Raw genomic sequence first — 20085 nt, 5'->3', positions numbered from 1 at the left:
GGCAGAGGTTGTGGTGGGCCGAGATTGCGAGACTGCACTCCAGGCTAGGCAACAAGGGCAAATTCCATCTCAAAAAAAAAAAAAAAAAAAGAAGAAGAAGAAGAAATAGGAGTGTGAAGAGGTTCTTCTCATAAGCCCCACTGACAGAACAAAGACTATATTTAAAGAGTCTTTCAGCCCTAAAACCTAAGAAAGAAGAGTGACTAATGCTAATTAGCTCCTAGCCAATCCTTACATTTTTTCTTTTTCATAAAAATTTCTAAGGACAATTTTTAAAATCCTGAAGGTATGAATCAAAAATTTATGGGCCAGGTTTGGTGGCTCATGCCTATAATCTCAGCATTTTCGAAGGCTGAGGCGGGGGATTGCTTGAAGCCAAGAGTTTGAGACCAGCCAAGGCAACATACAGAGACACCCATCCCTACAGAAAAGAAAAAAAATAAAAATTTTAAAAATAAACCCTGAAGATCTCCTCAAAGTAAATTTCCCAATATTACTTTAAATGAATAATTAAGCCAGTTGTTAATAATATTACTTAAATATCTTAAATCTTCTCCTGCCAAAAACATCTGCCTAGAGTTACAGATTTTAATCTGAGTACCCAGTCTCATCAGCATTTAGGAAATGTTTTGCATTTGGAAAGACAACATCTCCAATCAGACTTTAACCCCCAACTTCGCCACTAAAACTACTCTTTATCAAAGTTACCAATAATTGCCACATTGTTAAATCAAATAGTTAATTCTCAGCCCTCATCTCAAATATAGTATTTGACACAGCTGATCACTTTCTATTCCTTGAAACACTTTCCTCATTAGATTCCAGGATACCCTCTAACCTAGTTTTCATCTTACCTCTCTGGCTACTGCTACTAAGTCGTCTTTGATGTTTCCTTCTCACCTCCGGAATCTCTAAGCTCTGGAGTTAATTAAGTTCTTCAACTGTTTCTTACTTCCATCTCTACTCACTTAATTAGAGATCTCATCCAGCTTTCTGGATTTAAATATAATGTTTTAACAATACCCAGAGGTATATGTCCAGCAGATCCTTCTCTCCTGAATTCCAGATTCATAAACCCAACTGTCTACCCAACAACTCTAAGTCTTAATAGCCATCTTTAATTTACATCTAAAACTGAGCTTCTATTACTTCTCCTGGAAACTTGTTCCTCTTTCAGTCCTCCATCTCAATAAATGACAATAGCATCCTTTCAGAAACTCAGTACAAAAACCTTAACTCTTTCCTTTCTTTCACAGCACATATCCAATCGGCAAAACTTGCTGACTCTACTTGAAAAATATATCCAGAATCAGACCATGTGTTACTACAGTCATTGCTACTCTCTAGCACAAACCACATTTTCTCTCGCCTTGATTACAATAATAGTCTCCAAACTAGTATTTCTGCTTTTGTCCTTGCCCAATCCACCACTATCTATTCAGCAGCCAGAGAAATGAAAATGTCAAAATATAAATCTGATCATGTCACCCTACTGCCCAAATGCTCCAAAAACTTCCTATTTTGCTCAGTGTAAAAGCTAAAGTCCTACAAAGACCACCACCAACAGCAGTAGCACCTGGGAGCTTATTAGTAATAGGCTCTATCCCAGACCTATGAGACTAGAATCTGAATTTTAATAAGAACCAAAGTAATTCATGTGTGCATTAAAGTTTGAAAAGCACTTCCATAAAGCACCACCAAGTAAGGACCCACCCTCACCATCCTCAGGCAAGCTTGTCTCAGGACCTGTATGCCATGATTCACTATGCCTAGAATGCTCTTCTCATGTATGTGTGTGGCTCACTCCTTTACCTCTTTCAAGCCCTTACTCAAATGTCATCTTCTGTGTGAATCCATCTGTGAACACTCAAACCCTTCCCCTCAATACATTTTTTTAATCCTTTCCTTTTACTTTTCTCATTAGAATTTGTCATCATAAATTTAAAAACTGCATTTATGCATTATTTATTTATTTCAGGCCAGGCATGGTGCCTTATGCCTGTAATCCCTGCATTTTGAGAGGCCAAGGTAAAAGGATCACTGCGCTTAAGAGTTCAAGACCAGTATGGGCAACATAGTGAAACCCCCATCTGTACAAAATATAAAAATATTAGCTGATCACAGTGGCATACACCTGCAGTCCCAGCTACTTGGGACGCTGACATAGGGGAACTGTTTGTGCCCAGGAGTGTGAGATTGCTATGAGCTATGACTGCACCCTTGCACTCCAGCCTGGGCTACAGAGCGAGACATTGTCTCAAAAAAAATTCAAAAAGTTTTCAGAGAGAAAAACTGAGTATTCTGAGTGAAAAGAACAGATATACCTAACTGTCTATAATGCAATAACAATCCTTTATATTGATAAAAATCTTTCACACAGATTTTCTCATCTGATTCTCAATAACTCCACGAGCTGTGTAAAGCAAGTAACAGTAAGACCATTTTAGAGGTGAGAAAGCAAACATACTTTAACTCTCAAAGTATGGAATAATGTCAAACCTGGCACTGAAGTCTCAATTTTTAGTTCAAAACTCTACAATATCACACCTCCTCTTGCCAATTAAACTGAACCAGACTATGAAATCGTATAGCCATAATATTATGTTAAGGGTACTAAACTTTCCTAATCCATCCAGTGTCTATGCAGAATGAGAACAAACTCAGTTCACCGAAGCCACAATTTCAATTTGAGAAATAAGAATGCAAGCTACAGCTGGGGATGGTGACTCACACCTGCAATCCCAGCACTTTGGGAGGCTGAAGGATCACTTGAGCCCGGGAGTTTGAGACCAGCCTCAGCAATACAGCAAGACTCTGTCTGTATTATAAAAATAAAATTAAAAAATTTTAGTTTTTAAAAACAGAATTCAAGCTGCTCCCTGTTACTTATAAGTGTAATCCCATGTCTAATAACATGCACGAAGAATGTAGGAAATGAGCTGTTTCATTACATACATTAAGAAAGTTCTTGTTGAGCCACAGTTGCTATAAAAAAAGAGAAAATGAGAAAGGAAGATGGAACAAGTAAATGAATGAGAATTGAGTTCTAGAGAGGAAAATGTAATTATTTTACACTGTTCTGAGTGCCTATGTGATGTGATTTTGCAGAAGAAAAAAAAACATACCTCCTCAAAATCCCAGCAATAGCTTTCCTTTCTTTGCATAGATGAAGATGAACAGTTGTAATCCAAAAGGTTTCCCAAAAAGTTCTTTTTAAAAAAGACATAGAAACAGAAGATCCATATGAAAAAGAGATCCAATCTGGAAGGATGGACACTGTGTCTTCTAAATCTTGTCACCAAGAGCAACTGTTCACTGAGTGTCAGCATCTGAAGAAAGTGCTAACTGTGGATTTGTCTTCTCCAGAGATTAATACCTGCTGGGACAGAGGAGCAAGAAAAGAAAGAACTGCTGAATGTAAATGACTATCTAACAAACAATGACAGGCTGATCATCCCAACTCTGAAAGGCCGAAACCCAAAATGCTCCAAAATCTGAAAACTTTCTGAGTCCCAACATGATCCTCAAAGAAAACACTCATTGGAGCATTTCAGAGTTTAGACTTTCCAATTAGGGATGCATAACTGATACGTGTAATATAAATATTCCAAAATCTAAAAAATCTGAAATATTTCTGAGGTATATCAGTTCTCAGGCTGCAAAACTTTTTAAATTAACATTAGTGAACAAAAAATGATCACATGGAGGTAATACCAGTGACCACACCTAGCTGGCACTGAGTTATTAATGACAGCAATAACCAAAAATACACTTCAGCAGGTAATGCAGCTCTCTCTCTGATAATAGTAAAGAAAATATTAAAATCTATTTCAAGTTTCTTATAGTAAAATCATAGTCATATCATACAACCAATCACAGATAAATATTTGTCTGCAGTCTGCCAAACAGACCAATTATTCTGGCAACTTACTTAACAAATATTGTGGAACTACTAATGCATATGTCCACTCTCAGCAGAAAATGTAGAATAATCATACAAAAAAATACATATGTAGGTTTTGGCAGAGGAACTAAAAGTTAACGTGAAAACAAAGGGATATCAAAGTTAATATGACATATAGAGTGGTTTTCATACCCTTTTTAGATAACATACAGAACAAGAAATCTATTACGGCAACAAATTAAGGCAGTATTTATTGATACCTGCTACATCACTGCATTTATATCAAATCACACATTACAGAATATATATAACAGGTTGAAATGAAATACATTGGATGGAACTAGCAGCAGGCAAGACACAGCAGAAGGAAAGATGAGTGAATGTAAAGACACAGCAATAAAAACTATCCACCCATCACTTTGGGAGGCCAAGGTGTGCGGATCACCTGAAGTTGGGAGTTCCAGATCAGCCTGACCAACATGGAAAAACCCCATCTCTACTAAAAATACAAAATTAGCCAGTCATGGTGGCACATGCCTGTAATCGTAGCTACTCAGGAGGCTGAGGCAGGAGAATGGCTTGAACTCGGGATGCGGAGGTTGCAGTGAGCCAATATTGGGCCACTGAACTCCAGCCTAGGCAACAAGAGCAAAACTCCGCCTAAAAAAAAAAAAAAAAACACTATCCAAAATGAAACACAAAATATAAGATCAAGGGAAAAAAGCAGAGCATCAGTAAGGTATGGGGCAACCTCAAGGAACCTAATAATACATATGTAATTGGAATCCAAGGAGGGATGTTTGAATATTTGGACAAATAATAGCCAAAAAATGTGCCAAATCTGATGAAAAGTATAAACTCACAAATTCAAAGAGCTTAACAAAAAGAGCAAAAAACTCAAAGAAAGCTAAAACTCCACCATGGCACAACAAAATCAAATTCCTTGAAACCAGACATAAGGAAAAATCTTAAAAGGAGCAAGAGGAATAAGGAACGGGAGAAAATATTTACAGATCATCTATCATCCAAAATATACAAAGAACTCTTAAAACTCAACAAAAATAGGCCAGGCACAGTAGCTCACACCTGCAATCCCAGCACTTTGGGAGGCTGAGGCAGGTGGATCATGAGGTCAGGAGTTCAAGACCAGCCTGACCATCACGGTGAAACCCCATCTCTACTAAAAATACAAAAATTAACTGGGCATGGTGGCACACGCCTATAATCCCAGCTACTCAGGAGGCTGACACAGGAGAATCACTCAAACCCGAGAGGCAGAAGTTGCAGTGAGCCGAGATGGCGCTACTGTACTCCAGCATGGGCAACAAAGCAAGACTCCTTCCCAAAACAACAAACAAAAAAAAATTCAACAAAAACAAAAAACCTGATAAAAATGGGCAAAGGATATTTCTCCAAAGGGGATACATGAATGGCTAATAAACATAAATCATTAGGGAAATGCAAATCAAAACTACAATGAGATACCACTCACACCCATTAGGATAGTTACGATCAGAAAAAAAAAAGAAAACAAGTGCTGACAAGGAGAAAGTGGAACCCTTGTGCACTGCTGATAGGAATGTACAATGACACAGCTGCTGTGGAAAACAGTAAGGAAGTACCTCAAAAAATTAAAAATAGAATTACCATATGATCCAGCAATTCCATTTCTGGGTTTATAGCAAAAAGATTTAAAGCAGGGTCTGTAAGAGATATCTGTATAGTCATATTCACAGAAGTATTATTCATAATAGCCAATAAGTGGATGCAACCCAAATGTCATATCTGTCCATCAACAGATGCATGGATAAGTAAAATGTGGTATATAATATAGAATGAAATATTAAGCAGTATTAAAAAAGAAGAACATTCTGAAAAATACTACAACATGGATGAACCTTCAGGACATTAAGTGAAAGAAGGCAGTCACAAAAAGACAAGTACTGTACGATTCCACTTATATGAGGAACCTATAGTAGTCAAATTCACAGACAGTAGAACAGTGGCTTCTGCAGGCCAAGGGAAGGGTCTGCGGAGTTAGTGTTTGTAACAGAGTTTCAGTTTGGAAGATGAAAGGAGTACTGGAGATGAATGATGGTGATGGTTGTACAACATTATGAATGTATTAATATCAGTGAACACCACACTTAAAAATGGTTAAAATCAGCCAGGCATGGTGGCCCACACCTGTAATCCCAGCACGTTGGGAAGCCAAGGTGGGCAGATTACCTCAGGTCAGGAGTTAGAGACCAGCCTGGCCAACATGATGAATCCCGTCTCTACTAAAAATATGGAAATACGGGGGGAAAAAATAGCCAGGCATGTGGTAGCACATGCCTGTAATCCCAGCTAATCAAGATGCTGAGTTGGGAGAACCACTTGAAACTGGGAGGCAGAGGTTGCAGTGAGCCAAGATCGCATGACACTGCACTCTGCAGTGACTCTAAATTAATTAATTAATTTAAAAAATGGTTAAAATGGGCCAGGTTGGCTCATGCCTGCAATCCCAGCACTTTGGAAGACCAACGTGGGAGGATTGCTTGAGCCCAGGAGTTTGAGATCAGGCTACGGAACATGGTGACACCCCATTTCTACAAAAAACAAATGTAAAAATTTGCCAGGAATGGTGACAGGCACCTGTGGTCCTAGCTATTCAGGAGCCTGAAGTGGAAGGATGGTTTGAACCTAGGACGTCAAGGCTGTAGTAAGCCATGTTCATGCAACTGCACTCCAGCCTGGGTGACAGAGTGAGACCCTTCTCAAAAACAAACAAACAAAAAATGGTTAAAATGGTAAATATTTAATTATGTGCATTTCACTACAATAAAAAATACGTTTTTGGGCTGGGAGTGGTGGCTCATGCTTGTAATCCCAACACTTTGGGAAGCCAAGAGGGATGAATCACTTGAGGCCAGGAGTTCAAGACGAGCCTGGCCAACATGGTAAAACCTTGTCTCTATTTTAATTTTTTTTAGAAATAAAAAAATTAAATTAAAAAAAGAAAAATATATATTTTTTAAAGAAAAATAAAAGCAGCCAGAGGGAAACAACCACATATTACATACAGAAAAATAAACCCAATGAAAGCAGATTTCTCATTGGAAACAATGCAGGTGAGAAGATTGCGAAACAGCATCATAAAGAAAATGTCAACAGTAATTCCATATCCTATGAAAATAGTTCCTAAAACTAAAAACAAATTAAAGACTTCTTCAGATATTCAAACAATAAACAGATTCATTATCAGCAAATGTGCACTACAAGAAACATCAGTCCTTCAATCAGAAGAAAAATACCATGTAGAAATCTAGAACTATAGGCCGGGCGCGGTGGCTCAAGCCTGTAATCCCAGCACTTTGGGAGGCCGAGGCGGGTGGATCACAAGGTCAAGAGATCGAGACCATCCTGGTCAACATGGTGAAACCCCGTCTCTACTAAAAATACAAAAAATTAGCTGGGCATGGTGGCGTGTGCCTGTAATCCCAGCTACTCAGGAGGCTGAGGCAGGAGAATTGCCTGAACCCAGGAGGTGGAGGTTGCGGTGAGCCGAGATCGCGCCATTGCACTCCAGCCTGGGTAACAAGAGCGAAACTCCATCTCAAAAAAAAAAAAAAGAAATCTAGAACTATACAAAAGAACTAAGAGCCCCCAAAAAGGTAAAATATATGAATAAACAAAATATTCATACATACTGGACAAAGACTTTTATTATAGTGCGAGCAGACTCATTTACATTATTAAAGTAAATTAAAAAGCACTATCAAGAATTTTCAGGCTGGGCATGGTGGCTCACACCTGTAATCCCAGTACTTTGGGAGGGAGAATCACTTGAGCCCAGGAGTTGGACCAGCCTGGGAAACACAGTGAGACACCATTTCTACAAAATAAAATAAAAAAGAATTTATACACATCTTCCAACATGCTTGTCTTCCAAAAACCTCCAAGTACCCTAATTATTAGAACTCAGTTCCCATTACACTTTCCTATAAATCAGTCAATATTATTTCTTCTTTATAAAATGAAGCTCTAAAGTACAAGCTATTTGTCTGACTAAAGAGAGTCTTTTGAAGAAATAAAATCAAAACTAAAATCTTGTTTTCAGCTCAGTATTCTATTACACGGTGGTTATTAAACCCTTTGAAGGGCTTGCCTACAGAGAAATTTCTTGAGATAAAAAACAATATGTGGTCAATATATAATTTATCTATTTTTTCACTGTCTCAATGGAACCCAAAAGTCATTTAAAAATGAAGTACAGCATGCTGGGTGTAGGGGCTCATACCTGTAATTCTAGCACTTTGGGAGGCCAAGGCAGGCAGATCGCTTGAGCTCAGGATTCAAAACCAGCCTGGGCAACATGGCAAAACCCCATCTCTACAAAAAAATGCAAAAATTAGCCAGACATGCTAGCACAGGCCTATAGTCTCAGCTACTCAGGGGGCTGAGGCAGGAGGATTGCTTGAACCTAGGATGTCCAGGCTACAATGAGCTTTGATCACACCAAGGCACTCTGGCCTGGGCCACAAAGTGAGATCCTGCTTTAAAATAAATAAATAAATAACCTACAGCAAAGAATGGTCCTTGCTTTCAAGAAATCTGAAAAACAAGAACGGGTTTCAATGAATTGGTCACGCTGCCCCAAACTGGCAAAAGAAGAAAACTTCTGCCAAGTCTTCCTGAGGAAAATGAATTTGTCAAAGCAATATAGCTGCAAAACAAAGCTTTGGGGTCAGGTGCTGAAGTAGGAAAAGGATCACCTAACGTCAGGAGTTCAAGACCGGCCTGGCCAACATGGTGAAACCCTATCTCTACAAAAATACAAAAATTAGCCAGGCATGATGGTTGGTGCCTGTAATCCCAGCTACTCGGGAGGCTGAGGTGGGAGAATCGCTTGAACCCAGGAGGCAGAGGTTGCAGTGAGCCAAGATCATCCCATTGCACTCCAGCTTGAGTGACAGAGCAAGATTCCGTCTCAAAAAAAAAGGAAAAAGGGAAAACAATATTTGATGTTATTCTATTATAGTTCAAACCTGAGGGAATGTAGCTAGTAAGAAGAAAATCTCGGACAGGCACGGTGGCTCACGCCTGTAATCCCAGCACTTTGGGAGGCCAAGGCAGGTGGATCACAAGGTCAGGAATTCAAGAGCTGCCTGGCCAAGATGGTGAAACCCTATCTCTACTAAAAATACAAAATATGTGATTCCATTTATGTGAAATGTTTAGAATAGGCAAACCCATAGGATAAAAATCAGACTGTGGTTGCCAGAGAACAAAGACAGGGACTATTTAACAGGTATGGGGTTTCTTTTTGGAGAGAAAATGTTCTATAGTTTGACAGCGGTGGTGGTTTGCACATGTTATACTGTGAATGAACTAAAAGCCACTGAACTGTGCATTTAAAATGGTTAACTACAGATCATAAATTGTATGTTAATTTTACCTCAGGGAAAAAAAATACTTCTGAATGTTAGTTATCTTGCTCCTGTATCTTCCACTACTTAACAAAATACTGTGAGCATTAAAAAAGAGATCACTCAAAAACACTTTTTAAGACATAATATATTGGCATTCTAAAAAAGGCAAAACTATAGAGACAGTAAAAAATATCAGCGAGGTTGTCAGAGGCTGGTGTAAGGGAAGTAAATAAGTGAGAAACAAACTTTCTAGAAATGTGGAACTAATTTGTATGATATTGTAACATTAAACATAAAATACTAGAAGTCTGCCAAAATTCATAGAAATTTAAAGCACAAAGAATAAACTTTAACATATATAAATTCATAATTAGGAGATAAGGGTATCTCAAAAAAAAAAAAAAAAAAAAAAAGCAGAATGTGACAAAATCTAAATATATTACAAATATATGAGACAACTTTGGGGAGTAGGGAAAGGTGCTAACCTAAAAAACATTGGGAATGAGTGCTGTCTATAAAACTAAACGCAAAAAGAACTATCCATAAGTTCTAGTTGATACACTAGTTTCCCACAGGCATACAGATTAACAGTTCTGAAACTACTGTATGTGTATGCTGGAATTGAAGAACTAAGTAAATTCTGGTGGAGAGTGGGAGCCAGATTTCTCACTGGTGAAGTGAGAGGTTACATATAAGCAAGGTAAGATCAGAATGATACATGTGGTAATTAATTAGAGTTGGAGACATCATGAGTCAAGTTTAGTTTAATATACAGTTACATATAGAAATATATAAAAATATGTGTATTTACACAGGTTAGTATGTACAAATATATCTCCTTCCTCTGTCAACTGAGAGGGCCTAGAAGCAAAAACACATCAGTACCAACAAGCACACCTATCACCCAGATCTTGGTTTGTAACACCACTCTTCAATAAAAGGTACCAGCATTCTTTGAAGAAATCATTGATTGTAAGACTGGAGCAGAAAATATGCAAGATGAACCTTAGAGCATCTTATGTTGCCAGAGAGGAAGAAGGTACACACACAATGTTGGAGGTATGTCAAAGAGAAAGGATAAAGGAGCCAACTTAAAGAGCTACCAATGGCCAAAGCTGAAACAATTAAGCAATGAAATTTAAGTAGCTACACCACCCTTCAGGAGGTAGAAAAGAACTCATCACCATTAAGTGTGGGCTGTACATAGTGACTTTTTTCCAGAGTAGAGGACAAAAGAGTAACTTTACAGTGCAGAAAACAAACATTGCTTCAAGCCAGATGAGCGAGGTTAATAACAACACTGATAAGTCATATTGGTAGTATATATGACTTATATATGATGAGAATGACACTTTGCCCCTGTGGTCTTCCTTCCAAAAGCATATTACATTCCTGGCCTAACTATAAGAAAAACATCGGACAAATCCCAAAGAATATTCTATAAAAATACCTGACCATGGCTGGGCACAGTGGCTCATGCCTGTAATCCCAGCACTCTGAGAGGCTGAGGAGAGCAGACTGCTTGGTCCCAGGAGTTCGAGACCAGTGTGGGCACCATGGCGAAACCCCATCCCTACAAAAAGTACAAAAATTAGCAGAGCGTGATGGCACACATCTGTGGGCCCAGCTACTCCAGAGGTTGAGGTCAGAGGATCACTTGAGCTCAGGATGTCGAGGGTGCAGTGAGCTGAGATCACACCTCGGTGACAAGAGAAAGAGCCTGTCTCAAAAAAACCAACAAACAAAATCTGACCAGAAATCTTCAAAACTGCCAAGGTCATTAAATACAGCGAAAGTCTGAGAAACTCACAACCAAGAGGAGCTAAGGAGACATGATTACTAAATGTAATGTGGTATCCTGGATGGGATCCTGGGGCAGTGAAAGAGCATTAAGGAAAAAAACTTGTGGAAATCTAAAGTATGGTCTCTGTAATAATGTATCAATATTGGTTTATTAATTGTCACAAATTTACCACAGGAATGTAAGAGGTTAATAATATGGGAAACAGTGTAGAGTAGGCAGGAACTCTTTACCATCTTTGCAATATTTCTCTAAATCTAAATTTTAAAGTCTATTTTTAAAAAATTATAACAGGCCGGGCACGGTGGCTCAAGCCTGTAATCCCAGCACTTTGGGAGGCCGAGGTGGGTGGATCACAAGGTCAAGAGATCGAGACCATCCTGGTCAACACGGTGAAACCCCGTCGCTACTAAAAATACAAAAAATTAGCTGGGCATGGTGGCGTGTGCCTGTAATCCCAGCTACTCAGGAGGCTGAGGCAGGAGAATTGCCTGAACCCAGGAGGTGGAGGTTGCGGTGAGCCGAGATCGCGCCATTGCACTCCAGCCTGGGTAACAAGGGCAAAACTCCGTCCCCAAAAAAAAAAAAAAAAAAAATTATAACAAACTTAAGATCAACTGCATCCCTGGAATTTTACTCAGTGCATCTAGGATATAAAAGATAATTCAAAAATGGTTTTTGCCTTCAAGAAGCTTGTTGTCACACTGTGAAGACAAATGCTCATGAAATTTGTATAAAATACAAAAATAAGAAAAAATAAATTGAAGAGTGAAAAGTACATTAAGAATATAAAGAAGGTCTAGAATTATCAGGAAGACTTGGTCAAGGTGATAAAACCTGAGTTTGTACCTTAAAATGTACTTCAGAGTAGCAAGGTTAAAAAATGAATGAATGAATGAATGGCTGAGCATGGTGGCTCATGCCTATAAACCCACCACTTTTGGAGGCCAAGGCAAGGAGGATCACCTGAGGCCAGGAGTTCAAGACCAGCCTAGGCAACATATGAGACTCCGTCTCTATCTTAAAAAAAAAGAAAGAAATGAAAACATTTAGCTCTGAAAAGTGAAGACTTAAATAGGAGACATAATAGCTGTGCTCAAATACTTTAAGGGTCATGTGGCAGAATCAACAGAGTTATATCATATACCCATTTAACTTACAAGCCAACTGTTGACAAAATGTGACAAATGCTCAAGGACAAAGAAAGTGACTGCTGTACAGTAGAGCCACAACAGGAAATGCCAATAAGGAAAGACAGGAAGCAGGTGGCTAAGTTCTCTATAGCTTCTCAAAGGACAGTATGTATGTGGGCCCAAAGAAGTAAAAATCAGATTCTAATTCTACAAATGTTTATTGACTATCTTAAGTGCTGGGCTCTTTTAAATGTATTATCTTGTTTAATATTCACAACACATCTATGAGCATGTATTAATGTAATAGCAGCTGAATATAAAAATAGAATGAAATCCTGCATGGAAATAGGAACATATCAAAATTCTACACCATCCCCCACTCTGATAGGGCTTCCACAGTAGTTTTAAAAAGCAAAATAGTCTGAAAGTCCAGATATCTATACAACAACTTATTTCCTCTTGCTTTTTCCTTCAGTCAAGCTCTGTGGCTCTCAGCTTTTAATATTCGTAAGAATTTTATATATACAAAAACATGCGTATCACACTTTTTGAGCAATTTATGGAATTTTCAGGCAGAGTTTTCATCTTATGTGATTTCTGCCTCATGCACTAACTTTTGGACCTAACCGTGAGATGAGGGGCAAGTCCACTGCAATCTTACTCCATGGGTATGTAAGGCAGGATCAGTAAGAGGAGATAGAAAGGTACCATCCTATCACAACATGAAGAACATTCTAACAATTCTAACAAGGACACAAAGATTAGAATGACATGCTATGTGGGGAAGTTCAAGGCTGGAAAACAAAACCAGCTCATCTGTACCTGCAGACCTCTGCACTCAGTTTCATTTACCAGGAAAGCACTCCCTTTTTTCAGGTCCCAACTCAAATATCTTCTACTTAGTGATGCCTCCTCTCACTAAATAACCCTCCACCTCCTCTCAATCATCCACTTGTCACATCAGCTTGTTTTACTTTCTTCATAATTCATATTAAGGGTCAGCAAACTTTTTCTATAAAAGACTAGATTATAATTTATAGGCCAAATCCACCTTGCCCCATGTTTTCTATGGCTAAGAATGGTTTTACATGTTTAAATGGTTGGAGGAAAATATTTTTTAAAACTCATAATACTGTGATATGTGAAAATTTTATGAAATTCAAATTTCAGCATCCCAGGTTTAACTAGAACATAAACATGTTTGTTCATGTACTGTCTGTAGCTGCTTTTGTCCTACAACAGAATAGTTGCAAAAGAGATCATATGGCCCAAAAAGCCCGATATGTACTATACTTTATGGTCCTTTACCAAAAGTTTACTAACCACTGATTTATATCATTATCTGAAATGATCCTATTTGCTTGTTTTTTGTATATTCTGCATTCCCATATATAAAGAATAAAGCTTAATTAGGGAAGAGGCCTTGAGTGTTTTGTCCTGCCACTGTAGCCCACTACTTAGAAAACATACTGGAACAAAGTAAGGGCTCAATAAATATTTGTTAAGTAAATTAATGAATGGTCCATAAATGCCCCTCTGAGGAACTTAAGCCCTCAGCCATTATAGGCTCTGTAAATTTATGATAGGCAGAAGTACTCTTGCAGGAAACGGGAAATATTCTACTTCAAAGAATTTAAAGTAACAGTGGAGTTCTTCATCAAATTGTAGACTACAGGTCTTTTGCGCTCATAAAAGAGTCTCTCAACTACTGCAAGGTGTCACAACATTGTCAGCGGTCTGTGCTTCTGTTTAAGATGCAAATGCTCTGAGAAATCTCATTCCTATATACAGTACACAGCACCAACACCGTATCAAATCTTAATCAATGCTCATAACAGATCTACATCACATGCTAATGAAGTTTTAATGTCTAAATTTTTCCTAAGATGCTGATCAGCAATCTATAAGCAGCTCAAAACTCTTTATAAATTAAAAGGTTACCACCCACAGACCAGAAGCAGCTTTTTAATCTTTCTACACTAGCCAAAGAGTGGGTGTGTGATTTCAAAAAAAAAAAAAAAGCAAGCCAACTCTGTTGGTAGAGGACAAGGTATTGTTAAGTTAAAATCCCATCTATAAGCATCATTTTGTCATATGACACTAGTAAAACTACCACCTACTCACAATTTGAGTTTCAATCTTCTAATAAACAGAGAAAAAAATGTATCTACCTCCTGAAACAAATCAAGGTTTTGTTTTATTTTAAAGCAGCTATCTGAGATTTAAGCCCTGGATTTTTTTTTTTTTTTAACAGAATAAGCTAATTTAGGAATTCAGACCTTTTATAGAGATGCTTATGGTACAGTACCCGATGGCTAGGCTCTACCAAGACTAACGTGCAACGTGTCACAAAAGCAAACGGGAGTTGGGGGATGGTGTGGGGTGGGGGGTGGCGGGGTGGTAGCCAACAGCTCAAGTGGACAGCTTCAAGAAACTCCGCGGCAGATTCACCTGGGGAATCCTCACCAAGAATGTTGTTAAGGGACGAACCAAACCAGCCACGGATCAACACTATACCCCTTTGCTGAGGCTGAAAAAGCAGAGATTCACAAGCTATAAACACATCTCTAGCCCTTTAGGGAAGGTACAACTCGCTGTACCCCTTTCCCCTATCCTACAAGCGTTAATGGGGGCATCCTGAGGCCAGGCCCGGCCAGCTCCGTCTCCCATCCCACCTCCCACCACCTATTCTCCCCAGTATGCCGGGCTCCCTTCTCGCCTGGAACGACTGCTCAAAACCAAAACAAAAGGTGCAAAACTGGTTTCAGGTGGAAATGGCTGAGTCCTGGTGGCTAACTTCTGGGACGCCATGGCGATCGAGGGCTCCTAAAACCCCAGACCCCGACGGGAGCCGGCTGCTAAACAGTCCCTCCGGCCTTGGCCCGACTTCTCACACGCCCCTCCCTCACCTCGGCCCTGGGATGCTGGGAAGGGGACGAGGCGAGAAGCTGGAGAGGGGAACCCCAGGGTCAAAATGACAGCGTAATGAGCCGGGAAAGGAAAGAGGCCCCGTGGGATGCTGGGGGTCGAGTCCTAGGCCCGGGGCTTCAACCTCAAACGGGGGCAACGGCGGGTCCGAGCCGCGCCAGGCCGCGAGCGGGAGGACAGGCCTGCGCCGGCTGTGCAGCCGGGCCACGCTCCCTCACGATGTCCCCACCCACCGCGGAGGGCCGTGAGGGGGCCGCGACCGCCGCTAGCGTCCGGGGCGGGGGCGCTCACTCACCGGCGGGGAGGGGAGGAGCAGCCGGCGTCTCCGCCAGCGCCGTCGCTCGAGCTCAAGCGCCTGCTCCTTCCACTGCAGCCGCCGCGCCCGGTCCATCCCCCACAACCACCCCCCTCCCGGCCCTCCCCCCGCGCCGCCTCAGCCTCCGCCACCGCCTCAGTCACCGCCGCCGCCGCCACCGCCTCAGCCCCGGCGCGGGAGCGAGAGCCGGCGCGAGGAAGCGAGAGCGCGCGCGCCCCCTCCGCAGCCGCCACCGCCCACCACCTCCGCCCACCGGCAGGCGGCGCACGCGCAAGGGACCAGGCAGACGGGCGCGCGCACGCCACAGGGGCGGGGATGGGTTGTGGAAGCCGTGGCCCCGCCTCTAGCCCGCCCACCCAAGCGGTTGTTGGGCTGGTTGAGCTGTGCGGTGCGGGTAGTACAGAGCTGCACCAGGTGAGCTGCTCCGGGTGAGCTCCTCCTGGCAAAAAGCTGTAGGAACCGAGCCACCCTCGCCCTAGGAACAACACCCCTGAGTACTATGGGGTTTCGTCGGGTTTTCTGCCTGCTGCTCTGGATCACACGTTTGTATATACCTACCTTGAGTCGCAAGGCCTTCGCTCCACCTGGCAGGCTGCTTGGTAAAGGGCAGACTGTCATTATTTTGCACTAGATATTACCATGAAGGAATCGTAAGCAGCCACCAGCCCATCTCTTTATAATTCTTGTTTTCTCAGTTTATTTTTTCGTTCATGACTTATGTAATGAGGCTTCTTCCGTGTTCAAGGAGCTGGGAGTACCGTATGGGGTCAACGGAGTCCCTGGCCTCGTGAAGTTTGAGATCTGGTGGAGAAGGAAAACATTCATGGGAGAATCAAACAAAATTAAGTTTTCAGTTAGTAAAAAATCCTCTGAGATGTGTATGGTACTAAGAGAATCTTTATGAGGGGAATTTATTTAGTTGAGGAGGAAGAGGGATTGAGTTGGGAGGAGTTAGTTGCTCCAAGTGTTGAGGTTTTGGCATGGCCAGAATGGGGAGCGCTAAAAAACATTGAATATGGAGTAGACTTGCGAGTGTGGGAAGAGGTAGGCAAAAACAGATGAGGATTTCAGATTGATTGATTGATTGATTGGAGACGGAATCTCGCTCTGTCACCCAGGCTGGAGTGCAGTGGCGTGATCTCGGCTCACTGCAACCTCCACCTCCTGGGTTCAAGCGATTCTCCTGCCTCTCGAGTAGCCGGGACTACAGGCATGAGCCATTGTGCCTAGCCTAAGAAATTCTTCAAAGAAAAGCTGAGTGATAATGGTTACAAAAAGATATATGTTAAGTTTAAATTGCAGAGTCTCTAGACATTCCTTTCAATTTATCCTGCATAGAGAATATTAGAAAAAGGAGATTTCAAAGCCATCACCCCATCTATGTTCCAAAACTAAATTTTAAAATCAATTTCTTCATTATCCTACAATGGAAACTGCAGTGTCATTTTAAAAATAAAGGTTTATAATACTGAAAGAAAATAGTGACCTTTTCAGTCTTCTTTTCCTCTTTTTTATTTTTATTTTTTATTATTTTTTAATTTTCTTATCCACCGAGAAACAAAGTATCAACTCACCTTTTCAGTCTTCTGATCAGATCCTTACTTTTAAAATATGATCCTGGAACAGCAGTATCAGCATCACCTGGGAGCTCTTTAGAAGTGCAGAGTCTCAGCCCCACTCCAGATCAACTTAGTCAGAATCTTCATTTTGACATGACCCCCAGGCAATTTATTTGCATATCCCAGTTTGAAAAGCACTGGACTAGATGACATATGTAACTTGGGGAATTACGGGAAATATGAACTTGAACAGCTATTAAAAATTTATAATTGAAATTGACTAATGAATATTAGTTAATGATGATATTGATGGGAAATGAATGCAGATATTGATATTAATGAGAAATGAACAAACACTGTTGTTTGTTAAAATCTGGCATAACTTCTGCAGAAGTATTGCAAGGTCTTTGCAGCAATAATTGTGTATTTATTTATTTATTTTCATAGAGACAGAGTCTCACTGTGTTGCCCAGGCTGATCCCAAACTCCTGGACTCAAGCAATCCTCCTGCCTCAACCTCCCAAAATGCTGGGATTACAGGTGTGAGCCACTGCAGCAGGCCTGCAACAGTAATTTATCACATTTCCAAATACTTTGTGTCTCTTAGTATATATTTCACTTTGCTAATATGGGTAATCAGTAAAGAATGTAGCTTCACAAAATTAAAAGTTGGTAGAAACAAATTAAGTCTAAAGTGACCAAAAAAGACGGTTACATCTAGTAACCATGATATATGAGAGGAAGGAGGCATTGAAACTGCCATAAAGAATTTCATTTCCATGAAAGTAAGAAAAATAACTGTTGTATAGAAAATTATCATATACTAGTGACTTTGAATTTCTTGCCTTGGCGTGGTGGCTTATGCCTGTAATCTCAGCATTTGGGTGGCTGGGGTGAGCAGATCACTTGAGGTCAGGAGTTCGAGACCAAACTGGCTAACATGGTGAAACCCCGCCTCGACTAAAAATACAAAAATTAGCCGGGTGTTGTGGTTTGCACTTGTAATCCCGCTACTTGGGAGGCTGAGGCACAAGAATTGCTTGAACCTAGGAGGCAGAGGTTACAGTGAGTGGAGATCATGCCTCTACACTCCAGCGTGGGCCACAGAGAGAGATTCTGTCTCAAAAAAAAAAAAAAAAAAAAGAATTTTTCTACACTTCATCTTAGCCAAAAATTTGTAATTATTGTGCTAGTTTTTCTTACTTCAGGGCCTTTGCTTATGCTGCTTCCTGTGCCTGATACTCCTTCCTCTCCAACAGAGTTGGCTTAAATGGTTCAGGTCTCAGCTTGAATGTCATTTCCTCAGGGAGACCTTCCCTGACCCCACAGACAAAGTCAGCTGCTCTTATGACATTCTCTTGAAACCTGAATTTCCTCTTTCTTAGCCCAACATACCTATAACTTCCCCTTACATTTCTGCCTTCCTCCCTGTACTGTAAGCTCTACCAGTGCAGGGACTTTGTCTCTCATTCTGAACCCATGGACCTCCATGTATCTTTATAGGCTCAATAAATGTTTATTAATTTAATTAATATTTATTAATTTTAGAATATTAAGTTTAATATTTTAATAAATATTTAATTAAATATTGAAGATTTATGAATGAGTGAATGGTGGTCCTATTTATATTAAATGAAGTATAATCCTACCTTATATTTATACAACTCTTTTCTCTTTTTAGTACCTTTTTACTTCTTTTTTTTTTTTTTGAGATGGAGTTTTGCTCTTGTTGCCCAGGCTGGAGTGTAATGGCGCAATCTTGGCTCACCACAACCTCTGCCTCCCATGTTCAAGCAATTCTCCTGCCTCAGTCTCCTGAGTAGCTGGGACTACAGGGATGTGCCACCACACCCAACTAATTTTTGTATTTTTAGTAGAGACGGGGTTTCACCGTATTGGCCAGGCTGGTCTCAGACTCCTGCCCTTGTGATCCACCCGCTTCAGCCTCCCAAAGTGCTAGGATTACAGGCGTGAGCCACCACGTCCAGCACATTTTTACTTCTGTTGTCCCATTTGACCCTCCAAAGACCCAGCTCTACCTGGTGAGCCTCTCTTAGCCCTTAAAGTGTATATGAGATCCTCTAGCTCTTAGGTGTGAGCATGGCCAGGAGGTGGATGGCCTGCCTTCCCATCCTAACTCTGCCACTTCACACCTGTGTCTTGGGCAAATTCCCTCACCTCTTTGTGCCCCAGTGTCTTCATTTGCACTTACCTCATAGGTGTACTATGAGGAGCAAGTGAATATATATGTGTAAAGATCTTGAACAGTGCCAGGTACCTAACAAATGTTAGCTGTCATTCCAGGACCAGCATGAAGATGAAGAGTATAGGAGCCAGTGTTAAAGATTAGGCATCCCCAATATTGTGCTGAGTAGAAGAAGCTGGACACAAAACAGCACACACAGTGCGTTTCCATTAGATGAAGTTCAAGGACAGGCAGCTGGGCGCAATAGCTTACACTTGTAATCCTAGCACTTTGGGAGGCTGAATTGAGTGGATCATGAGATCAGGAGAATGAGAATATCCTGGCTAACACGGTGAAACCCTGTCTCTATTAAAAACACAAAAAAATTAGCTGGGCATGGTGGCACATGCCTATGGTCCCAGCTACTCAGGAGGCTGAGGCAGGAGAATTGCTTGAAACCCAGGAAGTGGAGGTTGCAGTGAGCTGAGATCACACCATTGCACTCCAGCTTGGGCAACAGAGTGAGACTCAAAAAAAAAAAAAAAAAAAAAAAAACTGTGCATTTTCATGTATACAATTTTTATCTCATTTATCTTGGCAGGGAATTTTTCTCCCAACTCCTCTGCCTCCACCAAGGACCTCAGAGGGGATCCTTGATGAGGATTAATCCCCTTCCCCTTGTTTCTTTCTGTTGCCATCCAGTAAACCACAGATTCCTTCCACCGACCTGGCCTTAACCTGAGAAAAGTGGGACAAGGCCATGTCCCGGGAGGTCCAGCAGGTAAGGTGGGCATAAACACACATGACTTTATCCATAGTATAAAGACCACCGCCCTCCCTGGAAA

At 40.8% G+C, this 20085-nt stretch overlaps 1 protein-coding gene across 10 annotated transcripts in view; it reads right to left on the bottom strand.

Moving 5' to 3' along the window:
• TMCC1 (transmembrane and coiled-coil domain family 1) overlaps nucleotides 1–15679 on the bottom strand; it is a 255819-nt gene extending 240140 nt beyond the window's left edge. For 2 of the 10 annotated variants that reach the window (XM_032262370.1, XM_032262374.1), the window contains exons 1-2: nucleotides 15476–15584; nucleotides 3126–3376 (exon numbers count right to left, since the gene is read on the bottom strand). Coding sequence is in view for 3 of the 10 variants with exons in the window: in XM_032262377.1 (XP_032118268.1) it covers nucleotides 3126–3329 (204 nt within the window). In the remaining 7 variants the exon portion in view is untranslated. Of the gene's footprint in view, nucleotides 1–3125; nucleotides 3380–15161; nucleotides 15396–15475 lie in introns of those variants that run through there. The other 8 variants (XM_032262377.1, XM_032262376.1, XM_032262373.1 and 5 more) reach the window with 8 other exon arrangements.
• Nucleotides 15680–20085: the final 4406 nt, after the last annotated feature.

Source organism: Sapajus apella, unplaced genomic scaffold, assembly GCF_009761245.1.
Source record: "Sapajus apella isolate SASKATOON/1434 unplaced genomic scaffold, GSC_monkey_1.0 scaffold128, whole genome shotgun sequence".
In the NCBI taxonomy this organism is placed as follows: domain Eukaryota; kingdom Metazoa; phylum Chordata; class Mammalia; order Primates; family Cebidae; genus Sapajus; species Sapajus apella.
Note: the sequence above shows the minus strand (reverse complement) of the source record. Positions and strands in the feature narration are given on the sequence as shown.